Source organism: Rattus norvegicus, chromosome 10, assembly GCF_036323735.1.
Source record: "Rattus norvegicus strain BN/NHsdMcwi chromosome 10, GRCr8, whole genome shotgun sequence".
In the NCBI taxonomy this organism is placed as follows: domain Eukaryota; kingdom Metazoa; phylum Chordata; class Mammalia; order Rodentia; family Muridae; genus Rattus; species Rattus norvegicus.
Genome location: NC_086028.1, coordinates 13299631 through 13318604, shown reverse-complemented (window position 1 = coordinate 13318604; position 18974 = coordinate 13299631). Strand labels below are relative to the sequence as shown.

Sequence of the window (18974 nt, the reverse complement as noted above, 5' to 3'; positions counted from 1 at the left end):
TGTACTTACATATAATAAATAAATAAATCTTTTTTTTAACATTTATTTATGTATACATCATACAGCTTTCTGCCTGCATGTATTCCTGCAGGCCAGAAGAGGGCACCAGATCTGATTATAGATGGTTATGAGCCACCATGTGGTTGCTGGGAATTGAACTTAGGACTGGAAGAGCAGACAGTGCTCTTAACCACTGAGCCATCTCTCCAGCCCCTAAATAAATAAATCTTAAAAAAACCCACACACACAAATAAATTAGGGTTGAAGACCATGGAGTGTGTGTGTGTGTGTGTATTCCTGAATATCGAGGCCTGGGTGTGATGTGTACAGAATAGAGGACACATTTTGAGAACTAGGGTCACTCTTCCCACCACATGGCCTACAGAGTGAGTTCCAGAATAGCTAGGCCACAGAGTGAAACCCTGTCTCTAAAAAGAAAAAAACAAAACAAACAAAAAACCCAACCAACTAACCAAACAAACAAAAACACTAAAGCCAGTAGTGGTTGTAATCTCATGTTGTAAGCTCAGGAAGCTAAGCTAGGAGCTTGGAAAGTTCCAGGCCATGGTGGATAACCTAGAGAGTTGCAGGCCAATAGGTGGTGTTTAACAGGTGGTCGAAAGTGTGTACTCTCAGGACGTGAAAGGTACGCTCAGTACGTGAAACAATAGAATCGGGAGTTCAAGATCAGCCTCTGGTACAAGATTTTCAGACCAGCCTGGGCAACATGAGACCCTATCTCTAAAGAACTAAAAGCAACATTTTTAAATAGAGATCTTGCCTACAACACATAAATCTTGTGTTAAGCTCGCTCCCCCCCCCCATGGTGTTTGTGATGGTTTGAATGAGAATAGAATTCATATATTTGAATGCCTGTTTACCAGGGGGTGGAACTATTTGAAATGATTAGAAGGATAAGGAGTTATAAGCTTATCAAAGGAAGTGTGTTACTGGGAGTGGGCTTTGAGGTTTCAAAAGCCCATACGGGGCCCAATCTCTGTCTCTGTCTCTGTCTCTCTCTCTCTCTCTCTCTGTCTATGGATCAGTCTGTAGCTCTCATCTCTACTTACTCTAACACCAGTCGTGCGGCCATGCTCCCTGCCATGATGCTAATGGGCTAACCCTCTGAAACTGTAGACCAGCCCCCAGTTACAGGCTTCCTATGAGAGTTGTCTCAGCTGTGTGTATGTTCACAGCGGTAGAATGGTGAGTAAGCCAGCGCCGAACAATGGTAACCATACACCTGGGAGGGTAGAGACCCTATCTCAAGAAGACAAACTAAAGGTATATTAGTGATGTGTAGGCTTTTCTTGGTTTCGAGGAACTGCTGTGTTCAGGAGGGATCAGGGAGGGATGTTACCATGGCATTCAGTCCAGGCGGGCTCAGTTGACCCATGGCTTCAATTGATCTCCATAGCAAATCCCCACCTCCCCTGAGCCCAGCCTGAAGGGTATTGAAACTTTCTATGGCTTTAGCTCCTGGGCAAGGTTAGAATCCTCTTGTACTGGACACTGATGACATATGGTAATGTTTTGTCCAGAAGACTCCACACTCCCCTGACTGTCAGGGTTGGGAGGGTTTTTCCTTGTTGTGTCTCCAGTCAGAACAGAAGGCCCCAAATCCTTTCCTGTGTGTGTGTCGGTAAGAACTCAGGGGTGTATAACCCTAGCAACTTGGGAGTTGTAACCGGAAGATCACAAGTCCAAGGCCAGTATAGGTGGATCAGAGAGATCCTATTAGAACAACAAAGAAAAAAATGTAAAGATAACAAAACCAGTAGTAGAATGCTTGCCCCGCCCTTGGAGTCCTGATTCATCCAGCTGCCTGTGTTGCTCTAAGCAGCTGGGAGCCCAAGGCAGGCATAGCCAGAGAGAGAAATAGCCAAGAGCAATATGGTGCTGCACAGTGTGCCTTGCTGTGGACACTGAAGTGGATATAATTAAGTTCTGGCCTCTGAGGGGGAATCTTCTGGAGTGAACAGTGTTGTTGGTAATAATTACTCTCAATTGGGGATTTCTACCCTGCCTTGTGTCATTTAATTCCCAGATAAAAGACACACAACCTTTATGTTTATAATAAGCCTTTACAGCACTAGGGCTGGGAAGACATCAACCCCCCATGCTATTTTGTCTACTTACCTGCCAATAACCTGAGATATGACTGCCAAGTTCTACCTGGGCCACTTTTTTTGTTTGTTTGTTTTTTGTTTTTGTTTTGTTAAGATTTATTTATTTTATGTATGTGAGTACACTGTCACTCTCTTCCTACACACCAGAAAAGGACATCAGATTCCATTACAGATGGTTGTGAGCCACCATGTGGTTGCTGGGAATTGAACTCAGGACCTCTGAGTAAGCAGTCAGTGCTCTTTTTTTTTTTTTTTCTTTTTTCTTTTTCTTTTTTTTTTTCAGAGCTGGGGACCGAACCCAGGGCCTTAGCACTCTACCACTGAGCTAAATCCCCAACCCCGCAGTCAGGGCTGCTGAGCCCTCTCTCCAGCCCCTAGCCCTACTATTTTTAATGAATAAATTTTTAATGTCTCCATTTAAGACTCTATATGACAAATGTTAACGTCATGTGACTAGATCTCTTTGAATTCCTCAATAATAAAGAGTTTGTCAGGTGCGGTGCCGTGGTCCTCTAACACCAGTGTTTAGGAAGCAGAAGCAGGCAGAGCTCTGTGAATTTGAGGCTGGTGTACTTTGAGAGTTCCAGGACAGCTAGGGCTACATAATAGAGAGACCCTATCTCAAAAAAAAAGTAATGGTCTAAAGGGGCCGAGGGAAGATGGCTCTAATATTTCTGTGTATTATACACCTGTAATCTCACAGTTGTGAAGTACACAGGAATGAGGACTAGCTTACCAATCTGAGATTCCACTTGCTTTGGGCTATACACATGCTTTTACTTTTAAACAATTTATTACTTATTTTTATTTTATGTACGTTTGCGTTCTGGCTGCATGTATGTCTGTGTGAGGTGGTCAGATCCCCTGGAACTGGAATTACAGTTGTGAACTGCTGTGTGGTGATGGGAATTGAACCCCGGTCCTTCTGAGCCATCCCTCCAGCCCCTAATGATGCACGTGGCAGTCTGAAACCTTTGCCCATCTGCATTCTGAGTGCACAGGCCCTTCTAAATAATAAAATGTTTCTTCTTATTTAATGACTATCAAACTTGTATGGTTGGTTTGTTTGTTGTCGTTTGAGACACGGTCTCTCTATGTAGTTTAGGCTATCCTGAAATGGTCTCACAGTGATCCATCTATCTGTCTCTGCTTCCCAGGTGCTGGAAAGGCATGCACTGCTACACCTGGCTAAATTTGTACAGTTTCTATTCAACAGTATTACATGCAAACATACATACATACATGTTGTTGTAAAAATATAAAAATAAAAAAGTAGGGCTAGAGAGATGGCTCAGTGGTTAAGAGCACTGACTGCTCTTCCAGAGGTCCTGAGTTCAAATCCCAGCAACCACATGGTGGCTCACAACCATCTGTAAAGAGATCTGATGCCCTCTTCTGGTGTGTCTGAAGACAGCTACAGTGTACTTATATATAATAAATAAATAAATCTTTAAAAAAAAAAAGTAATGGTGGTCTTTTACCCCGCTAGGTCTACACCTCGGCGTCCCAAGATATCTGCTAGACATCTGGGCAGAAACACAGCCCAGCTGCACACTTTCCTACACTCAAACCCTCACATAAAAGAACACACAACACAATAATCTTAGATCCAATTGATAAGATTTAATTGCCCACTTAAACATACAAAGCCCGGTACCATCCATCCCTAGGAACATTAATAACAACCTGTAAATACACAGAGCAGAATCTTAACATCACCTGCCATGACTTCTCACCCTCTCTCTCTCCTCTGTCCTGTCTCTTCTCTAGTCTCCTCCTCTTCCTTCAAACTTCTCTCCCACCCATCCTTCCTTCTCCTCCAATGACAGGCCTCCTTCTATCCTGTACCTGCCCTTCACCTGTACTTTACAAATTCATTAGGGAGGCTCTGGTGAAGTCACCTGATTCCTGACTAGGCAGCTGTCCTTGGGGCAGTGGAATTAGCATCAAAATACAGTAACGTCAGGGCAAACCACAACACATACATACATACATACATACATACATACATACATACATCTGGTAGGAGGAATGATCCAGCCTGTGGTGATTTGAATATGCACAGATCATAGGAGATGCATCCTTGTTGGAATAGGTGTGGCCTTGCTGGAGGGGAAGTGTGAAGCCTTATGCCCGAGCTCTACCCAGTGTGGAACATGCAGTGCTCTCCTGGCTGCAGATCTTCTGGATCAAGATGCAGAAATCTCAGCTCTTCTCCACGGGCGTTGCTGCCTGCATGCTGCCATGGTCATGCTTCCTGCCGTGATGATGATGATGGACTGAACCTCTGACCTGTAAGCCAACCCCAATTAAATGTTGTCCCTTGGTCATGGTGTCTCTTCACAGCAATAAAACCCTAACTAAGACACAGCCTGAACTTGTTTTAGGAGCATGTGTGTATTGGTTAATTTTCTATTGCTGTGATAAAACACCAGGACCAAGATAGCTTGTAGAAGAAAGTTGGTCTGGGTTTAAATTTCCAGAAGATTCCTGCTGCAGGAAATCATGGCAGCAGGTATAGCGCCAGGAACAGAAAGCTGAGAGCTCACCTCTCAACCATGAGCACCACAGAGAGGCTGCTGCTGGAATTTCCAACCCCAATAAGTCCATATAGAAACCACACAATCCAGTTCTTATAATTATAAACTATAAGCCTAGATTGGTCAGATCTAGCACTATACTAACTTGTCACCAGCTATGAGACCCCTTGCTACTTGCACTTTCTCCTGGCCATGGGATTCTGCTCCATCATAGCTTCCTCTTCCTTCTCCTCTTCTCTTCTTCCTCCTCTTCTTCAGTCCTCTTTCCTTCCCCTCTCTTGTCGTCTTCTCCCTCTCTACCTGCTCTCACTCTCAAACCTCCAGTCCCACCTTTCCCCTCCACTGGCCAATCACAGGCTCTAGCATTTATTGACCAGTTAAAACGGGGAGAAGGTTCACATGAGATTGCCTGATCATGAGTGTGTGATCGATTGCTTATGGGACAACCTCTTTTGAGGAAGCAGAATTAACATAAAAATATAAACAACACCAAGACAACCCACAGCTAGAGACCGCATTGTCGTCTTTTTTTTTTTTTTTAAAGATTTATTCATGGGGTTGGGGATTTAGCTCAGTGGTAGAGCGCTTACCTAGCATGAGCAAGGCCCTGGGTTCGGTCCTCAGCTCCGAAAAAAAAAAAAGATTTATTCATTTATTATATATAAGTCCACTGTAACTGTCTTCAGATACACCAGACAAAGGCATCAAATCTCTTTACAGATGGTTGTGAGCCACCATGTGGTTGCTGGGAATTGAACTCAGGACCTCTGGAAGAGCAGACAGTGCTCTTAACCACTGAGCCATCTCTCCAGCCCAAGTCTTTAAACTCTCAAAGCCTGCTGCATGTGACATACCTTCTCCACTATGGCCACACTTTCTAACTCTCCCCAAACAGCACCAGCAATTAGGAACCAAGTGTTCCAATACAGGAGCTCATGGAGGACATTCTCATAGAACCCATGACGAAGTGTAACAAGCCAAAGTGTATCTCTCAAGTGAACATTTAGGAAAAATCCTCTATTCGCATCTTAGACCTATCTGTAAATGGGCATGCATATGTTTAAAATCAGTTGCACGATGAGCAGAAGCTACCAATCAAAATAGAGGAGTACCCAAAGTACAAATCTGGTAACTACTGAACCCCACAAAAGAAAGCTCCACTAACAGGACCTGCAGTCAGAATTTACAGTGCATCTGAGCCGTTCTTCGCTTTGAATAAGATCTCCTTGGTACCTTTGCACATGTGTCTTCATGTCGATTCCCTGAAAAAAGAACCAAGAACCTGGATACATCTAGCCCAGACCCTAGCTAGCCACTGGTAAAAATTGGGATGCTGAGGCAGGAGGGCTGTTGTGAGTTCAAGAGCTACATAGTGAGAGACTATTGAAAAAATATAAAATGTACATAAATATTTTTTCCTCTAATAGCTTCCTATGTAGTCAAGACTGGCTTTGAACTCTCAGTCCTGCTATCTCTGAGAGTACGGTCATATGCTACTGTGTGTGTTTGTGTTAATTAATTTTTTAAAAGATTTATTTATTATATATAAGTACACTGTAGCTGTCTTCAGACACACCAGAAGAGGGCATCAGATCTCACTACAGATGGTTGTGAGCCACCATGTGATTGCTAGGAATTGAACTCCGGACCTCTGGAAGAGCAGTCAGTGCTCTTAACCACTGAGCCATCTCCCCAGCCCTAATTTTTTTTTAAATACAAGATCTTTATTGGTTTCATGTTTTGAAAATAGCTTCCACAATTTTTATTTAATATTTATTTACACTTGCGTTTGGGTGTTTTGCTTGGATGTACGGAGGCCAGAAGGGGGCGTCAGATGCCCTGGAACTGGAGTTATGTTCCAGGGGCTCTGGATCATTGTGAGCAGCCATATTGGTGCTGGAAGAGCAGCCAGTGCTCTTAATCCATGAGCCATCTCTCTAGCCCTTGATTATGTTTATGTGTGGTCATGGGTTTGTGGGTCATTTCTCTCCTTCCACCTTTATGTGGGTCCTAGGGATTAAACGTGGGTGAGCCAGGTTTGGCAGCAAGTGCTGTAGAGACTGGTTGAGCCCAGCTATCTAAAAGGGAGCCCCCCTCATTGGACCCTTTGTTTTGTTCTTTTGAGAGAGAGGCGTGACATCAGTGATTTATATATGAAGATTATATATAATATACAATTTTAACATATATATAATATATTATTATGACATAATTTTAGAAACAATCAAGACTATGATAGATTGCAAATGATGTAATTCATGAAGGCCCAGGAAATGACGTTGACTCGGGAGAAAGGATAGAGCCATGGAGGTAAGGGAACCAGAAAAGAGGGTGGGACCCAAGGAACTGCGGAGCCAGGACCATGTGGGAGTAAAGGGGGGGATAGCCTTACTGCAGGTGGGTGAGGGCCGGCAACCCCAGGATGATAGGATTCGCGAGCACGCCAAATACAGAAAGAAAGCAGCGCCCTGAGCCATCCCGGCTTCCACCTCCACAGTAGAAAGGTGCTGGGACAAAGTCATTGAGCCACGGCTATTTCAGCAGGCAGTGACTACAACAATGGGCGAAGGCTGAACAAATGATGAATGCTTGACCAATGGGCGAGGGCTGGGTTAATGACCAAGGACACTGCGCAGTTAGGGGTATTTGAATAATCCAGTTAGTTTCCATGAAGAACACATTTCCTTTCCCTTGACGGAACAGACAAAAACCTTTAAATTAATATCCCAGGTTCCTCCTCAGGGAGTCAGAGTCAAATACTGGGGGAAGTAAATGGGAAGACGTCAGTAAACCATACCAGGGATCCTAAACCCAGGTTGCTCCATTCCTACCGGCCCCGCCCCCTTCGCGGGTAATGGACCCGCCCCTCACGCCTATTCACCGGGCGTTCTACTCATCCCAGCGAAGGTAATATCCGGATAGGCGGAATTCGACAAAGGAATGGGGCCCCCTCATGGCCATACTGCGCATGCTCGCCCCGTGACCCTAGCTTGAGGTGACGGCGGGAGCCAAGGCGGGGGCCCAAAGCACTGAGGCTGAGGGACCCGCCACGGCTCCGTCGTCCGAGAGGCAGGGCCTGCTGCCGTCGGTGAGGACGGGCCCCCAGCGGGCGGGAGGGTCCTGGCTCGAGAAGCGACTCCCAGACTGGCGGTCCCGGGATCTGGGACCGGTGCTAGGAGGGGTCCCTGGTTCTGTCCCCGACCCCCAGATTCAGACCGCTTTCTTGTCGGCCATCCGCGAGGCTCTTCCTTTCTCCATACTTCGCTTTTATAAACCCACACTACCCCTGGACATCCCCAATCTGGGACACACACCCCCAGTGCGCCCTTACCCCCAGCCTGGTGTGCCCATCCTTATCCCCTGCAGTTTTGTTGCCTATGTCCTGTGGGGGTCCATGTCCCAGTAGCAGAGTTTGACGGCTGGGAGCTGGGGAGATGCTCCAGAGACTGAGACATTGGTAGGAGGGGCGCAAGGAGCGGGGCAAGGGTGGTGGAAAATACCATTCTGAGTCATGGTGATTAGGGAAGGGAGGTACCCTTATTTGGGACCCCCATATCGGGGAAGTTTCACTATGTCCGGCATATTATACAGTTCTTGACCTGAGTGGAGGGTTACTGCCATTTTCTTCTGTGGAAAGTGGGGTGTGCCCCGCACACCCTAGTGTCAGACGGTTCTTTAGGAAGTCCAATTAGAGTTCTCCAGGACTGTGCAGGGCAGTGGGAGCAGCTGTTAGTAACCTGAGTTCAAAGACCTTACCCTTCATCTGATGCTGGCATCTCCTGTGACACAGATCAAACCAGCCCAGAGAGGGTAAGGGGCCTGTCCTTGCAGTGAGAACGCGTTTCATTCTCATCTTTATGAAGGTAGTTCTGTCTCACCCCAGGGTGACAGCTGAAGTTCTAAGCCTGCAGGGCCTCATCAGTTAAGAGTTTGGACTTTTAACTGGTCTGTGGCCGCCGAAACAACAATCACCACCAATCTATGACTTAAAATGACATATTGTCATATGCTTTAGAGGCCTGAAGTCAGATGTGAGTGTTACACAGCAGGGTGAATACAGCAGGCTTTAGAAGAGAAACATTTAATTTGCCTCTTGCAGCTTCTAGAAACCTACTGGCTTGCCCTTCCTCCATCTTCAAAGCCCCTTCTCAAATAACGAACCTTGCCTCTAGCTTTGTCTTTCCTGTTCTTCGGATCACATTTTCACAGTTTTTTCTCTTTCCTTTTTATTTTCATGCGTCTGTGTGCCACACGTGTGAAGGCCAGACAGGGCACTGTGTCCTCTGAGGTGGACAGGTGGTTGTCTGAACTTCCTGATGTGGCCGCTGGGAACCAAACTCATGTTCTCAGGAAGAGAAGGAAGCAGCTGACCACTGAGCCATCCAGCCCCCAACCCTGGGTCCTTTGTGTGCATGTGCCCTGTGGCAGTCAGAGGACCACTTGTAGGAGTTGGCTCTCTCCTACAATGTGGATTCTGGGAGGAAACTCAGGTCTTGAGGCTCGGTAGAAAGCACCATTACCTGCTAAGCCATTTTGATAACCCTTGTTTTGAAGACAGGTTCTTAAAAGTAGGTTTGACTTGAACCCCCAATTCTCCTACCTCTGGGATTATAGGTGTATACCACCACCGAACCAGCTTCTAGCTACTGGGACTGGACATCTCAGGACTCATTTCAGGACTCATTATTCTGCTGCTCACAGACCTAAGATGTGAAGGACTCCTGCTCATTGTCTTGGGTCTGGGTATCCTTAGTCACGACCAAGGTCATGAGAGCTGCTTCACTCTGCAAGGCTGGGCAGTGAATGTGGGCAAGCTCTCAACTGGGCTACACCAGTTCTGGCTTCACTTCTTTTTGCAGGTGTGTGTGTGTGTGTGTGTGTGTGTGTGTGTGTGTGTGTGTGTGTGAAGATGTATAATGTCTCTGTGCACATAAAGGCCAGAAGAGGATATTGAGTACGTGTCTCCCCCATTCCCACCTCCACTTTATTCCCTTGAGACAGAGTGGCTCACTTGAACCTGAAGCTTCCCATTTTGACTCAGCAGGTTGGTCAGCCAGCAAGCCCCAGGGATCTGAATGTCTCTCCTTCCCAGTGCTAGGTTTCAGACATGTTCAGCCATGTTGTTCAGCCAGGTTTTTATATAAGTGGTGGGCACTTGGACTCATGTCTTAGGCCTGTGCAACACGTCTCCTCAGCCACTTTGGAAGTTGAAATGCATGACAACTGGGATTTCGTGTGAGCCACCAAACCTGGCTCAAACCTGGCTCATGTATGTAATATGTATTTATGCATTTTTTTATGTATAAGCACACTGTTGTAGCTGCCCTCAGATGCATCAGAAGAGGGCATCAGATCTCATTAGACAGTTGTTTTTTTGTTTGTTTGTTTTTTTCTTTTCTTTTTTTCCAGAGCTGGGGACCGAACCCAGGGCCTTGTGCTCGCTAGGCAAGCACTCTACCCCTGAGCTAAATCCCCAACCCCCATTACAGACACCATGTGGTTGCTGGGATTTGAACTCAGTACCTCTGGAAGAGCAGTCAGTGTTCTTAACCACTGAGCCATCTCTCTAGCCCTATGCACTTGCTGCCCTTCCAGAAGCCCCAAGTTGGGTCCCCAGCACCCGTGTTAGGCAGCTCACAGCTGCCTGTAACTTCAGCTCCAAGGGATCTGACACCCTCCTCTAGCCTCAGAGGGAGCCTGTGCAGAAGACATTCACTCACACAGACATACATAATATACATAAAAATAATAGAAATGTCTTTCAAAAACAATCTGACGTGATAGTGAAAGGTGGGACCTCTCATTCTGACTGTCACCCCAAATTCACCCCAGACCATAGGCACTGTTTACAATCTTGGCAGATCTGAAGAGATTTAGCCAGGCATTTTGCAGAACAACCTGTAATGTGGGACCTAGGGTCCCACAGAGGTGAAGGCCCTTATCCCAGGATAGCACAGGTATGACTCATCACAGATAATGTTGACTTTGATTCACCGGTGGACCAGCTATCTGCCAGTTAGCTCAGGCAAATTATTTTATGTATATGAGGGTCACTGACTTCAGACACACAGATGGGCGCATCCAATCCCATTCCGGATGGTTGTGAGCCACCTTGTGGTTGTGGTAATTGAGCTCAGGACCTCTGGAAGAGCAGTCAGTGCTCTTAACCGCTGAACCGGATGATGGTAATTCTTGGAAGGGAGGTCACTGGGCTCCAGTACTGAAGGTCAAAAGTGAACTCATATCTCATTCCTGGCTCAGGTTGCTTTCTGTTGGACTTGGGCAGGAAGGCCAGTGGGGGCAGGGTGCCTGACCACTTCCTCATACCAATTCTTCCGAGAGGTTTCTGGGCCGCTCTGTTGTGTGTGTGCATGTGTGCTGTAGTGTGTGTATACATGTGATGTGCAAGTGTCTATGCTCTCAGGTGTGTTCTCCTGAGCGTGTGTGCGTGTCTTCCTCTACGTCCACTTGGTCTTCTCTCACTGAACCTAGAGCTCACTGTTTTGGCCAGACTGACAGGCAAACTATCCCCTGGGGTCTACCTGACTCTGTTCCCCTCCCCCATCTGCTAGGGTCCCAGGCTGCCACACTGGGCTTTCTATATGAATGCTGGGTATCCACTTGGGTTCTCATGTTTGCACATCAAGACTTTGCTCGCTGAGCCATACCCCCAGCACTCTGGGTCACTTCTTTCTTTGCCTACTTGTGTTGTGTTTATAAGTCTGAAACAAGATCCCCCCCAGCCCACCCCCATGCTGTGGATTGACCACTAGAATGCTGTGCAATCCCCAGCCTAAAAGTAGGATTCTGTTTGTTTGTCTGTCTGTCTGCTTTTTGAACAAGGACTTGTTAAATAGTCCTGGCTGTCCTGGAACTCCCTATATAGACCAGCCTGGCCGCGAACTCAGATATCTGCCTGCTTCTTTTTCCTACATGCTGGAATTGAAGGCGTCTACCACCATACATACCTGCTCTTAAATTTTTTTTTTTTTTTTTGGTTCTTTTTTTCGGAGCTGGGGACCGAACCCAGGGCCTTGCGCTTCCCAGGCAAGCGCTCTACCACTGAGCTAAATCCCCAACCCCTAATTTTAATATGCTTGTTTTTATTCTAGTGGTTTGCATTCATCCTATTTGATTGTTGCTTAGCTGTTTTTGAAGTTCTGGAGCTCTAACAGGACCTTATCACATGCTGTATCTGAGCACTGCCATGGAGCTGCCCCAAGCCCACTCATGTGTATTTTATTGTCTGACATTTACAGTGCCCAGGAGACCCTCTTCTTTTGAGTAATGGACTAATGGGGAAATTACCTTGTGAATAAGTATATCTTATATGTTTTTAGATGTTAAATATACTGCCACTGGGGCAGGGGAATGAGTTCATGAACAGACAAGATAGTAAACTGGTAAGGAGTGAAATCACTCATTCCCACTATCAACCTAAGCTACACCCCAAGTCCATTTGGTAGCACCCCATCCTCCTCTTCTGACTGCTTTGCCTCCTCCCTTAGGGCAGAGCCTCTGGACTCCCAGGTTCCTGGCCAGGGAGGAGGAGGAAAAAGCAAGACCTATCTGCCAGGGCTGAGCGTGGCCTGAGGGCCAGGCTGTTGGTCCTGGGATGCCCCTGCCCCAGTCCAGTGAGCAGGAGGGTGAGAGCATGAAGGCCACCCAGGAGCCAGCTCCTCAGCCTGGCACAGATGTGGTCCCAGCAGCCCCCAGGAAGCCCAGAAAATTCTCCAAACTGGTCCTGCTGACAGCCTCCAAAGACAGCGCCAAAGTGGCTGGGGCCAAGCGTAAAGGAGTGCACTGCATCATGTCCCTGGGAGTGCCAGGCCCGGCCACCTTGGCTAAGGCCCTCCTCAAGACTCATCCTGAGGCTCAACGGGCCATTGAAGCAACTCCCCCGGAGCCTGAACAGAAGCGCAGCAAGCCGAACCTGGGTGAGGCTCTTGTAGCTGGCACTGCCCCCTCAAAGATAGCTGGGCCCTTCCAGAGCTGCCACAGGCCAGGCATCTGGCTCCAGTTCTAAGAGTCCCTGCTGCTCTCTTTGCCTGCCTCTCTAGGTCTCTGAGCACAGGTGGGAAATGGAGGGCACAGCGTACGGGTGCTGGCTGCGCATTTCTTGGTGAGCCTGGGGTTCTTCTAGGCTTGCCAAGTGTCCTTGCCCCTTTGAGTTCATAAAGAGTCCCCTCCGTACGGTGTGCCTGCCTTGCTTCCTCATGGGAGTGTCAGAGGTTGAGGTGGGCCTGCTGCCATGAACTGCATGCAGCAGGTTGTGGACCACTCTCAGGGTCTTAGCTACATATGGGTGTTTCCAAAGGCCTGAGGTCCACCATCCACACGTTCCACAAGCATTTCATAGCCAGGAACAGTCAGTGTGGTCACGTTTGTAGACTTGCATCTGCGTACTGACTGGGCACTAGAACTCCCCTCTCTGTCTCCTCTGCCTCACCTACACTGAAGCCTCCACAAAGGACAGGGCAGAGCTTCAGGGAACTGTCAGGAGGCAGCAAAGGGGTAGCCTTTGGAGTTGCAGGTCGATGGGGACATGGGACTTACTGGGAAGGTTCAGCGCTGTCTCCTCATGCTTTACAGTGTTGACATGAGGGGAGGCGACAGGCAACCTCAGTCCTACTGGTCACTCCACCATGCTCTGCCCCTTCCTCCAATGTGACTGGGTGGGCGGTGGGTGATGGAAACAAACTGTGCCTTTCTCTACAGCCAGCTCAGACTATGGGAGGAATGAGGTGGCAGGTAGCAGACCGATTGGCTGAGGACAAACAAAAGAGACTGGCAGGTATCCTCTGAGCATTCAAGGGATTGGGGAACAGCAAGTGGCCAAGCTTCAGTACTCATCAGTGTCAGGAAATTGGTGGGTGGGGCTGAGGTAGGCAGAGATGGCAGAGATGATGGCCACAGGATGTACTTATACACAGAAGTGCCAGCACACATAGTCCCCAAAGTCACTAGAGCTAGAAGGAGAGCTCTAGGCCCACAGCACTGGAGGCCCAGGGAGGGTACAAGGTACCTTCCTGGGTGAAGCTGAACTGTCCCTAACCTGTGTGTTTTAGTGTGTATGTGTCTTTCCGTATGTGCACATGATTGACAATTCCTGTGTGTTCTCTGGCTGTCGTCCATGTGAGCATCTCTGTCATTGTCCTTCTTGTCCATTTGTATGACTTTTACCTTTAAGGGTGGGCATCAGTCTTTGGCGGTTCCCCCTCCACCCCCAGGCCTGAGGCAGGAGATACTGTAACTCAACACACCTTTGGGTTAAGTCAGCGGCAGATACATGAATCAATCTCTTCACAACAGAAGCAGCACCAGTCAGGCCCTGAGATGCTGGGGATGAGAAAAGCCGTAGTCCTGGGCTTCCATGTTCTGCCTTTGCACAGGAGACCCCTGGGGATCACCCATGCGCTCAACCAGCAAGAGAAAGGAGGGGAAGCCCCCGTGCTACCACCAGATAGCTGGGCTGCAAGGGAGAAACTTAATGGGATGCCCTAAAGTCAGAGTTTCATAGTCACACAGCCCATCCCCACCATTAGGGGTCTAAAATCTCAGGCAAGCCAAGATGGATGCCCATATAGCTACAAGCCTAGAGTTTCTTGGGGACCATAAGGATCCTCAGCCTCCTACTCACAGCATGAGCAGTACGGCGCAGTCCAGGAATACCTTGGTAAGCTATCTTTTTGTGAGTGTTTTCATAGTCGATCCTGCTCTGGGTGCATTCCTATCCTCCCACCTGGTTCTCACCAGCACAGGGGTAGAGAAAGGGGTCTCCTAGCCCCACAGGAGACTGATCTTAGTGTCACTACCCTGAGGCCTCCTGCACAGAAGGAGAGGGATGGACTCTGGCTGGGAAAGCGGTCTTCCCACAAGAGCTGGGTATAGAGCCGTCATGTGGGGCCCTTCCAACCATGGGAGACCCTGCCTTGCTTCTGTAAGTTCAGGCTCCACCGTGCTTTGGCTTCTGTGAGAACTGGAACAAAACTCACTTCTCCAGATGACAGACAAAGGAAGGATGGCACCCCCTTCAGCGCTGTGCTGGGCAGGTGCTTTTGATCAGTGGACAACCTGCTGTCCTACAAGCAGACCTCCCTGTCTCTGCCCCACCCCTGGCCAGGTAGTGGCCATTCAATCACTTCCTGCTCAGCTTTTTCTTGGAAACGACTTAAGAAAGGTCACAAGTTTGTGACCCTAGGCTTGTGGCTTTTGAGGAATAGTGTTCTCACTGTGGCAGTTCTCTAAGTCAGTTAACAAAGCCATCTAGTCCTACGCTGACCCCTAAGATGCTAGGGTGAGAGTGGCCCTCAGCTTACAGAAGAATAGTAGGAGTCCAGGGCCAGCCTCTGCCAGCCGTCCTTTGTTCTGTTACCAAGTTGGCCTCTCTGTCTTTCTCCCAGATACAGGTGGACCAGAAGACAATGGAGGGTCAGGAGGGTCGTCTTCAAGTCCAGTGGAGACCACTGCACTCCCTAAGGCCCCCAGCGCTTCTCCATAACCTGGGCAACTGCTGCTGCATAAGTTACTTTTCTAAGTAAGAAACAAAAAAGAAAGAGAAAATAAAAGAAGCTGCTGTTTCCCACCATGGGTAGTTTTTGTTTTTGTTTTTCCAGATAGGATTTCTCATTCAAAGAAATCTCTCTGTAGGCCAGGCTGGCCTCGAACTCAGATCCGCCTGCCTCTGCCTTCCAACTTCAAGGACTGTCAGCATTCGACACCACTGCTAGGCTGAGGTAGGTATAAAGCAGAACTTTGGGTCTTTGATGCTCAGCTCTGACCCCACCACTCTGGAAATTTCCTCTCTGACGTCCCTTCCTATCCCAGACTCGCCTGGCCTGACCATTAGACCTGGTGCAGTCTCTCTTGAGGCCTCCAACTCCTAGCCTCGTGGTCGCACTCCCTTGGGCTGGAAAATGAGCTATTGACATAACTCAGAGTGGTTCCCTAGTCTTTGTCTTTGTGTTGCTGAAATGGGGCACTGAGAGCTCCTTCCCTGGACCCAGGACAACCTGATTTCCTGCCTGACCTGACCCTTCCCTCCACAAGAGGCCTCAGAGTTCCTCTAGCTGAATCCTCCAAGGTTGCCGTGAGCCACTGTCCTTTCTGACCTGGCACAGAGCCCCAGCCTCCCTCCTATAGGCACCACTGAGGAAGGATGAGTTGCACCTGACTTTTGTCAAGGATCTGCACAGAATCCTCACAAGAGTGCAAGGCTACCCAAGAGATCACACACACAGTGTGAGCCCCTAACAAGAGTGCAAAACAAACACACACACGCACACACACACACGCACACACACACACGCACACACACGCACGCACACACATGAGCACACATGCACACACGGGGACTGGAGAGAAAGGAAAGCACAGTTGCTTTCTAATCCCCAAGTTGGGAACTCCCAGAGACTTAAAGGGTGAAGGCTTTGGACTCCAGCTCTTTTACTCACAGTCCTTATTCTTTGAAAACCACTCCTGAGTATGAAAAATGTTATCTTTTTCAATGTAGGATGCAGAAGCCCTATCTTCCAAACGTATCTTCAGAACTGACTGCCTCAGAAACAGAGAGTTGGCGCATTTTTCTCCTGCCATTTTGGTGTATTATTTTTACAGGGCTGGTTTTTTTTTTTAATTTTTAAGAATCCTTTATTAATTTATTAATTTTGCCCTGGGTCAGTGCTCCTAACCACAGAGTGGTTGCTCCACCCCACAAGGGCTATTGTTTGTAATATCGCTATTCTGTTCCAATCCTGGAAGCTAGCTGTTTTGTCCCAATGCTCTTTAGAATAGAACCCACTGTGGTTTCTCTTTCGTTGTATGCTAGTAGTCGTCTGGTTTTGTCAGTTGGTAACTGGACCTGGGCAGGGTGTGGTAGTTATCCCTTTATTCCAGTATTTAGGAGACTGAAGTGGTGGGGGAAAGGACCTGGCTCAGTTAGTAAATGCTTCTGCTGCTCAATTGTGAGGACAGGATTTCTAGCATCCATGCTTTAAAAAAAAAAAAACCAAAATATGGTGCTGTGGTGGGGCCCTATAACCCCAGACTTCATAGACAGAAGGATCCCTGCACACACATGCACACACACACACACACACACACACACACACACACACACACACACACACAGAGGAGGCCTGAGAACAACAGAGTTGGGTGAATGACTAGAGGGAAGCACGGGAGAAGAGGGGTCAGAAGGGAACAAGGCTACCCTTTCCTTTGTGTGAAAATGTCTGTTTTCCTCCAGCCTCTGTATGTAGCCTATGGGCTAGAGTGACCGGCTCTATCCAATACTCCTATATCGCCATCCCAGAGACTCTATCTCACAGTTGTTTCTGGCTACCACACAGATGGGGGCGCTCGCTCGCGCCAGACCAGCATCTCTAAGGTGTGTGGGTTGTGAGCGCCCCCTGGAGTGCGGTCCTGGACTATTCTCATTCACTTCTGCGCTGCAGACTGCGGGAGCAAGGGCTCCTTAAGTGCACGTGGCTTCTCGCACCGTATGGTATATTAGATTTATTGCCCCCATTTCCTGCCCCGTTCCCACACCACATAAATCAACACTACCAGGGAAGGGATCTCTGTCTACTTGGGCTACTGAATTTCCCAGTGTGGAGACCATAAGGAGCACACAGTACACGGGAAGGAGAGCTGAGAGCCCAGATTGGAGATTACCAAACTGCAGAGGGTTTATAGCTTCTCCTCACGTGTGGAATAGACGTGTGGGTAGCAGTAGGCCTGTGTTGCCTGAAGCTGGTGTTTCATCAACTCTGAGGTGAAGGGACAGCAAGGCAAATGTGAAAATCGGCTAATCCCAGGACTTCTCAGCAGTGTTAAAAGCAGGAAAAGAGGTACAAGGCAGAACACCCTCCCTGTGGGAGCAATCCTTCTGCCTCTGCCTCCTTAATACTAGGATTGCAGGTGAGCAATCGCCATGCCTATTCTTAAGATTTGGCTTTTAAATTAGGGCTCTTTGTGTCCTTGAACTCCTGATTATTATTCCTTAACCTCCCAAGTAGCTAGGAGCCCAAGTGTGGACCATCATACCTGGCCAAATTATCACTGCCCTTACTGTTTTTAAGGTTGTCTTAAAATCCTTAAGGGCTGGGATTGCAGATGTAGCCACCACACTCAGTTTTGTTTGTTTTCAAAGATCTGTCTGTCTGTCTATCTGTCTATATATTTACTTATTAATTAGTTATTGGAGGCAGGTTATTTCATATGTATGAGCATTTGCCTGCATGCATGTGTCAATAACATGTACATGCCTGATTCTAGAGGAGGACAAAAGAGGGTGTCAGATTCCCTAGAATTTTGGTCTCTGCGAGAGCAATTTAAGTGTTGAGAACCTCTAAGGCAGTGTTTCTCAACCTGTGGGTCACAACCCCCTTGACAAACCTCTGTCTCCAAAAAGTATTTACATTATGGTCCATAAATAGCAATATTACAGTTGCGAAGTAACAACGAAAATAATCTTATGGTTGGGTGTCACCACAGTATGAGGAACTGTATTAAGGGGTCCCAGCATTAGGAAGGTTGAGAACCACTGCCTAAGCCATCTTTCTAACATTGGAGACGTTCTACGTAGTATCAGCTTCCCAGGACTCACTGTGTAGCTCAGGATGGCCTCATTCTCCTGCCTCTGTCTCCACAATGCTGAGATTACAGGTTCACCTCTCTACAGCAGGCTTCGCCAGTTTTTTTTTTTTCTCCTGTTTTTTAGCTTTTAGATTTCTGGGAGGAAAACCCTTTACTTTCTCTTACTTGGTCACCCATAGTGTTTTTTTTTTTTTTCTTTTTTTGGAGCTGGGGACCGCAAGGCCTGTTATTTTTAAGACCCAGTTCTGATGTAGCCCAGGCTTGCCTTGCATTCACTATGTAGCTGAGGATGGACTTGAATTCCTGATTCTCCTGCTTCCGTTTCATTTGTGCCATGCACATCCAGTTCCTGGATTCTTATTTAAACTTGTGCTCAGCTACTGTCAGTGTTTCAAATCTCAGATTGTCCTGGGTTGGGAGTGGAGGATCTTTAAGGGCTTCAATGTGCTACATAAGAATGTTCTTGGGAACTGGAGAGATGGCTCAGTTATGAAGACCATTGGGCTGCTCTTCCAAAGGACCCGGGTTTGATGTCTAGCACCCACATGGTGGTTCACAACTCAGGGTAACTCCAGTTCCAGGGGATCCTATGCCCCCCACATGTTTTGGCCTGTATAGGCACTAGACATGTACATGGTGTACAGATACACATGCAGACAGACACACACAAAAAAATATATTTAAAATTTCAGATGTATGTTTTTTT

At 47.6% G+C, this 18974-nt stretch overlaps 1 protein-coding gene across 13 annotated transcripts; it reads left to right on the top strand.

Moving 5' to 3' along the window:
• Positions 1–6927: 6927 nt before the first annotated feature.
• On the top strand, positions 6928–15259 carry Flywch2 (FLYWCH family member 2). Of its 13 annotated transcripts, none has more exons than XR_005490045.2 (4): positions 7601–7757; positions 12178–12606; positions 12730–12791; positions 15073–15257. XR_005490045.2 is itself a non-coding variant. In XM_039087079.2 (4 exons), exons 2-3 carry the CDS (start codon positions 12285–12287, stop codon positions 13438–13440), a joined length of 375 nt encoding a protein of 124 aa, XP_038943007.1. In that variant the 5' UTR covers positions 7601–7757; positions 12178–12284; the 3' UTR covers positions 13441–13463; positions 15073–15257. The 13 variants fall into 13 exon arrangements, 11 of the variants coding, with proteins under 11 accessions (XP_017453078.1, XP_063124327.1, XP_063124331.1 ...); XR_010055118.1 differs by lacking the exon at positions 15073–15257 and adding an exon at positions 13388–13456; XM_039087079.2 differs by lacking the exon at positions 12730–12791 and adding an exon at positions 13388–13463.
• The last annotated feature ends 3715 nt before the right edge of the window (positions 15260–18974 follow it).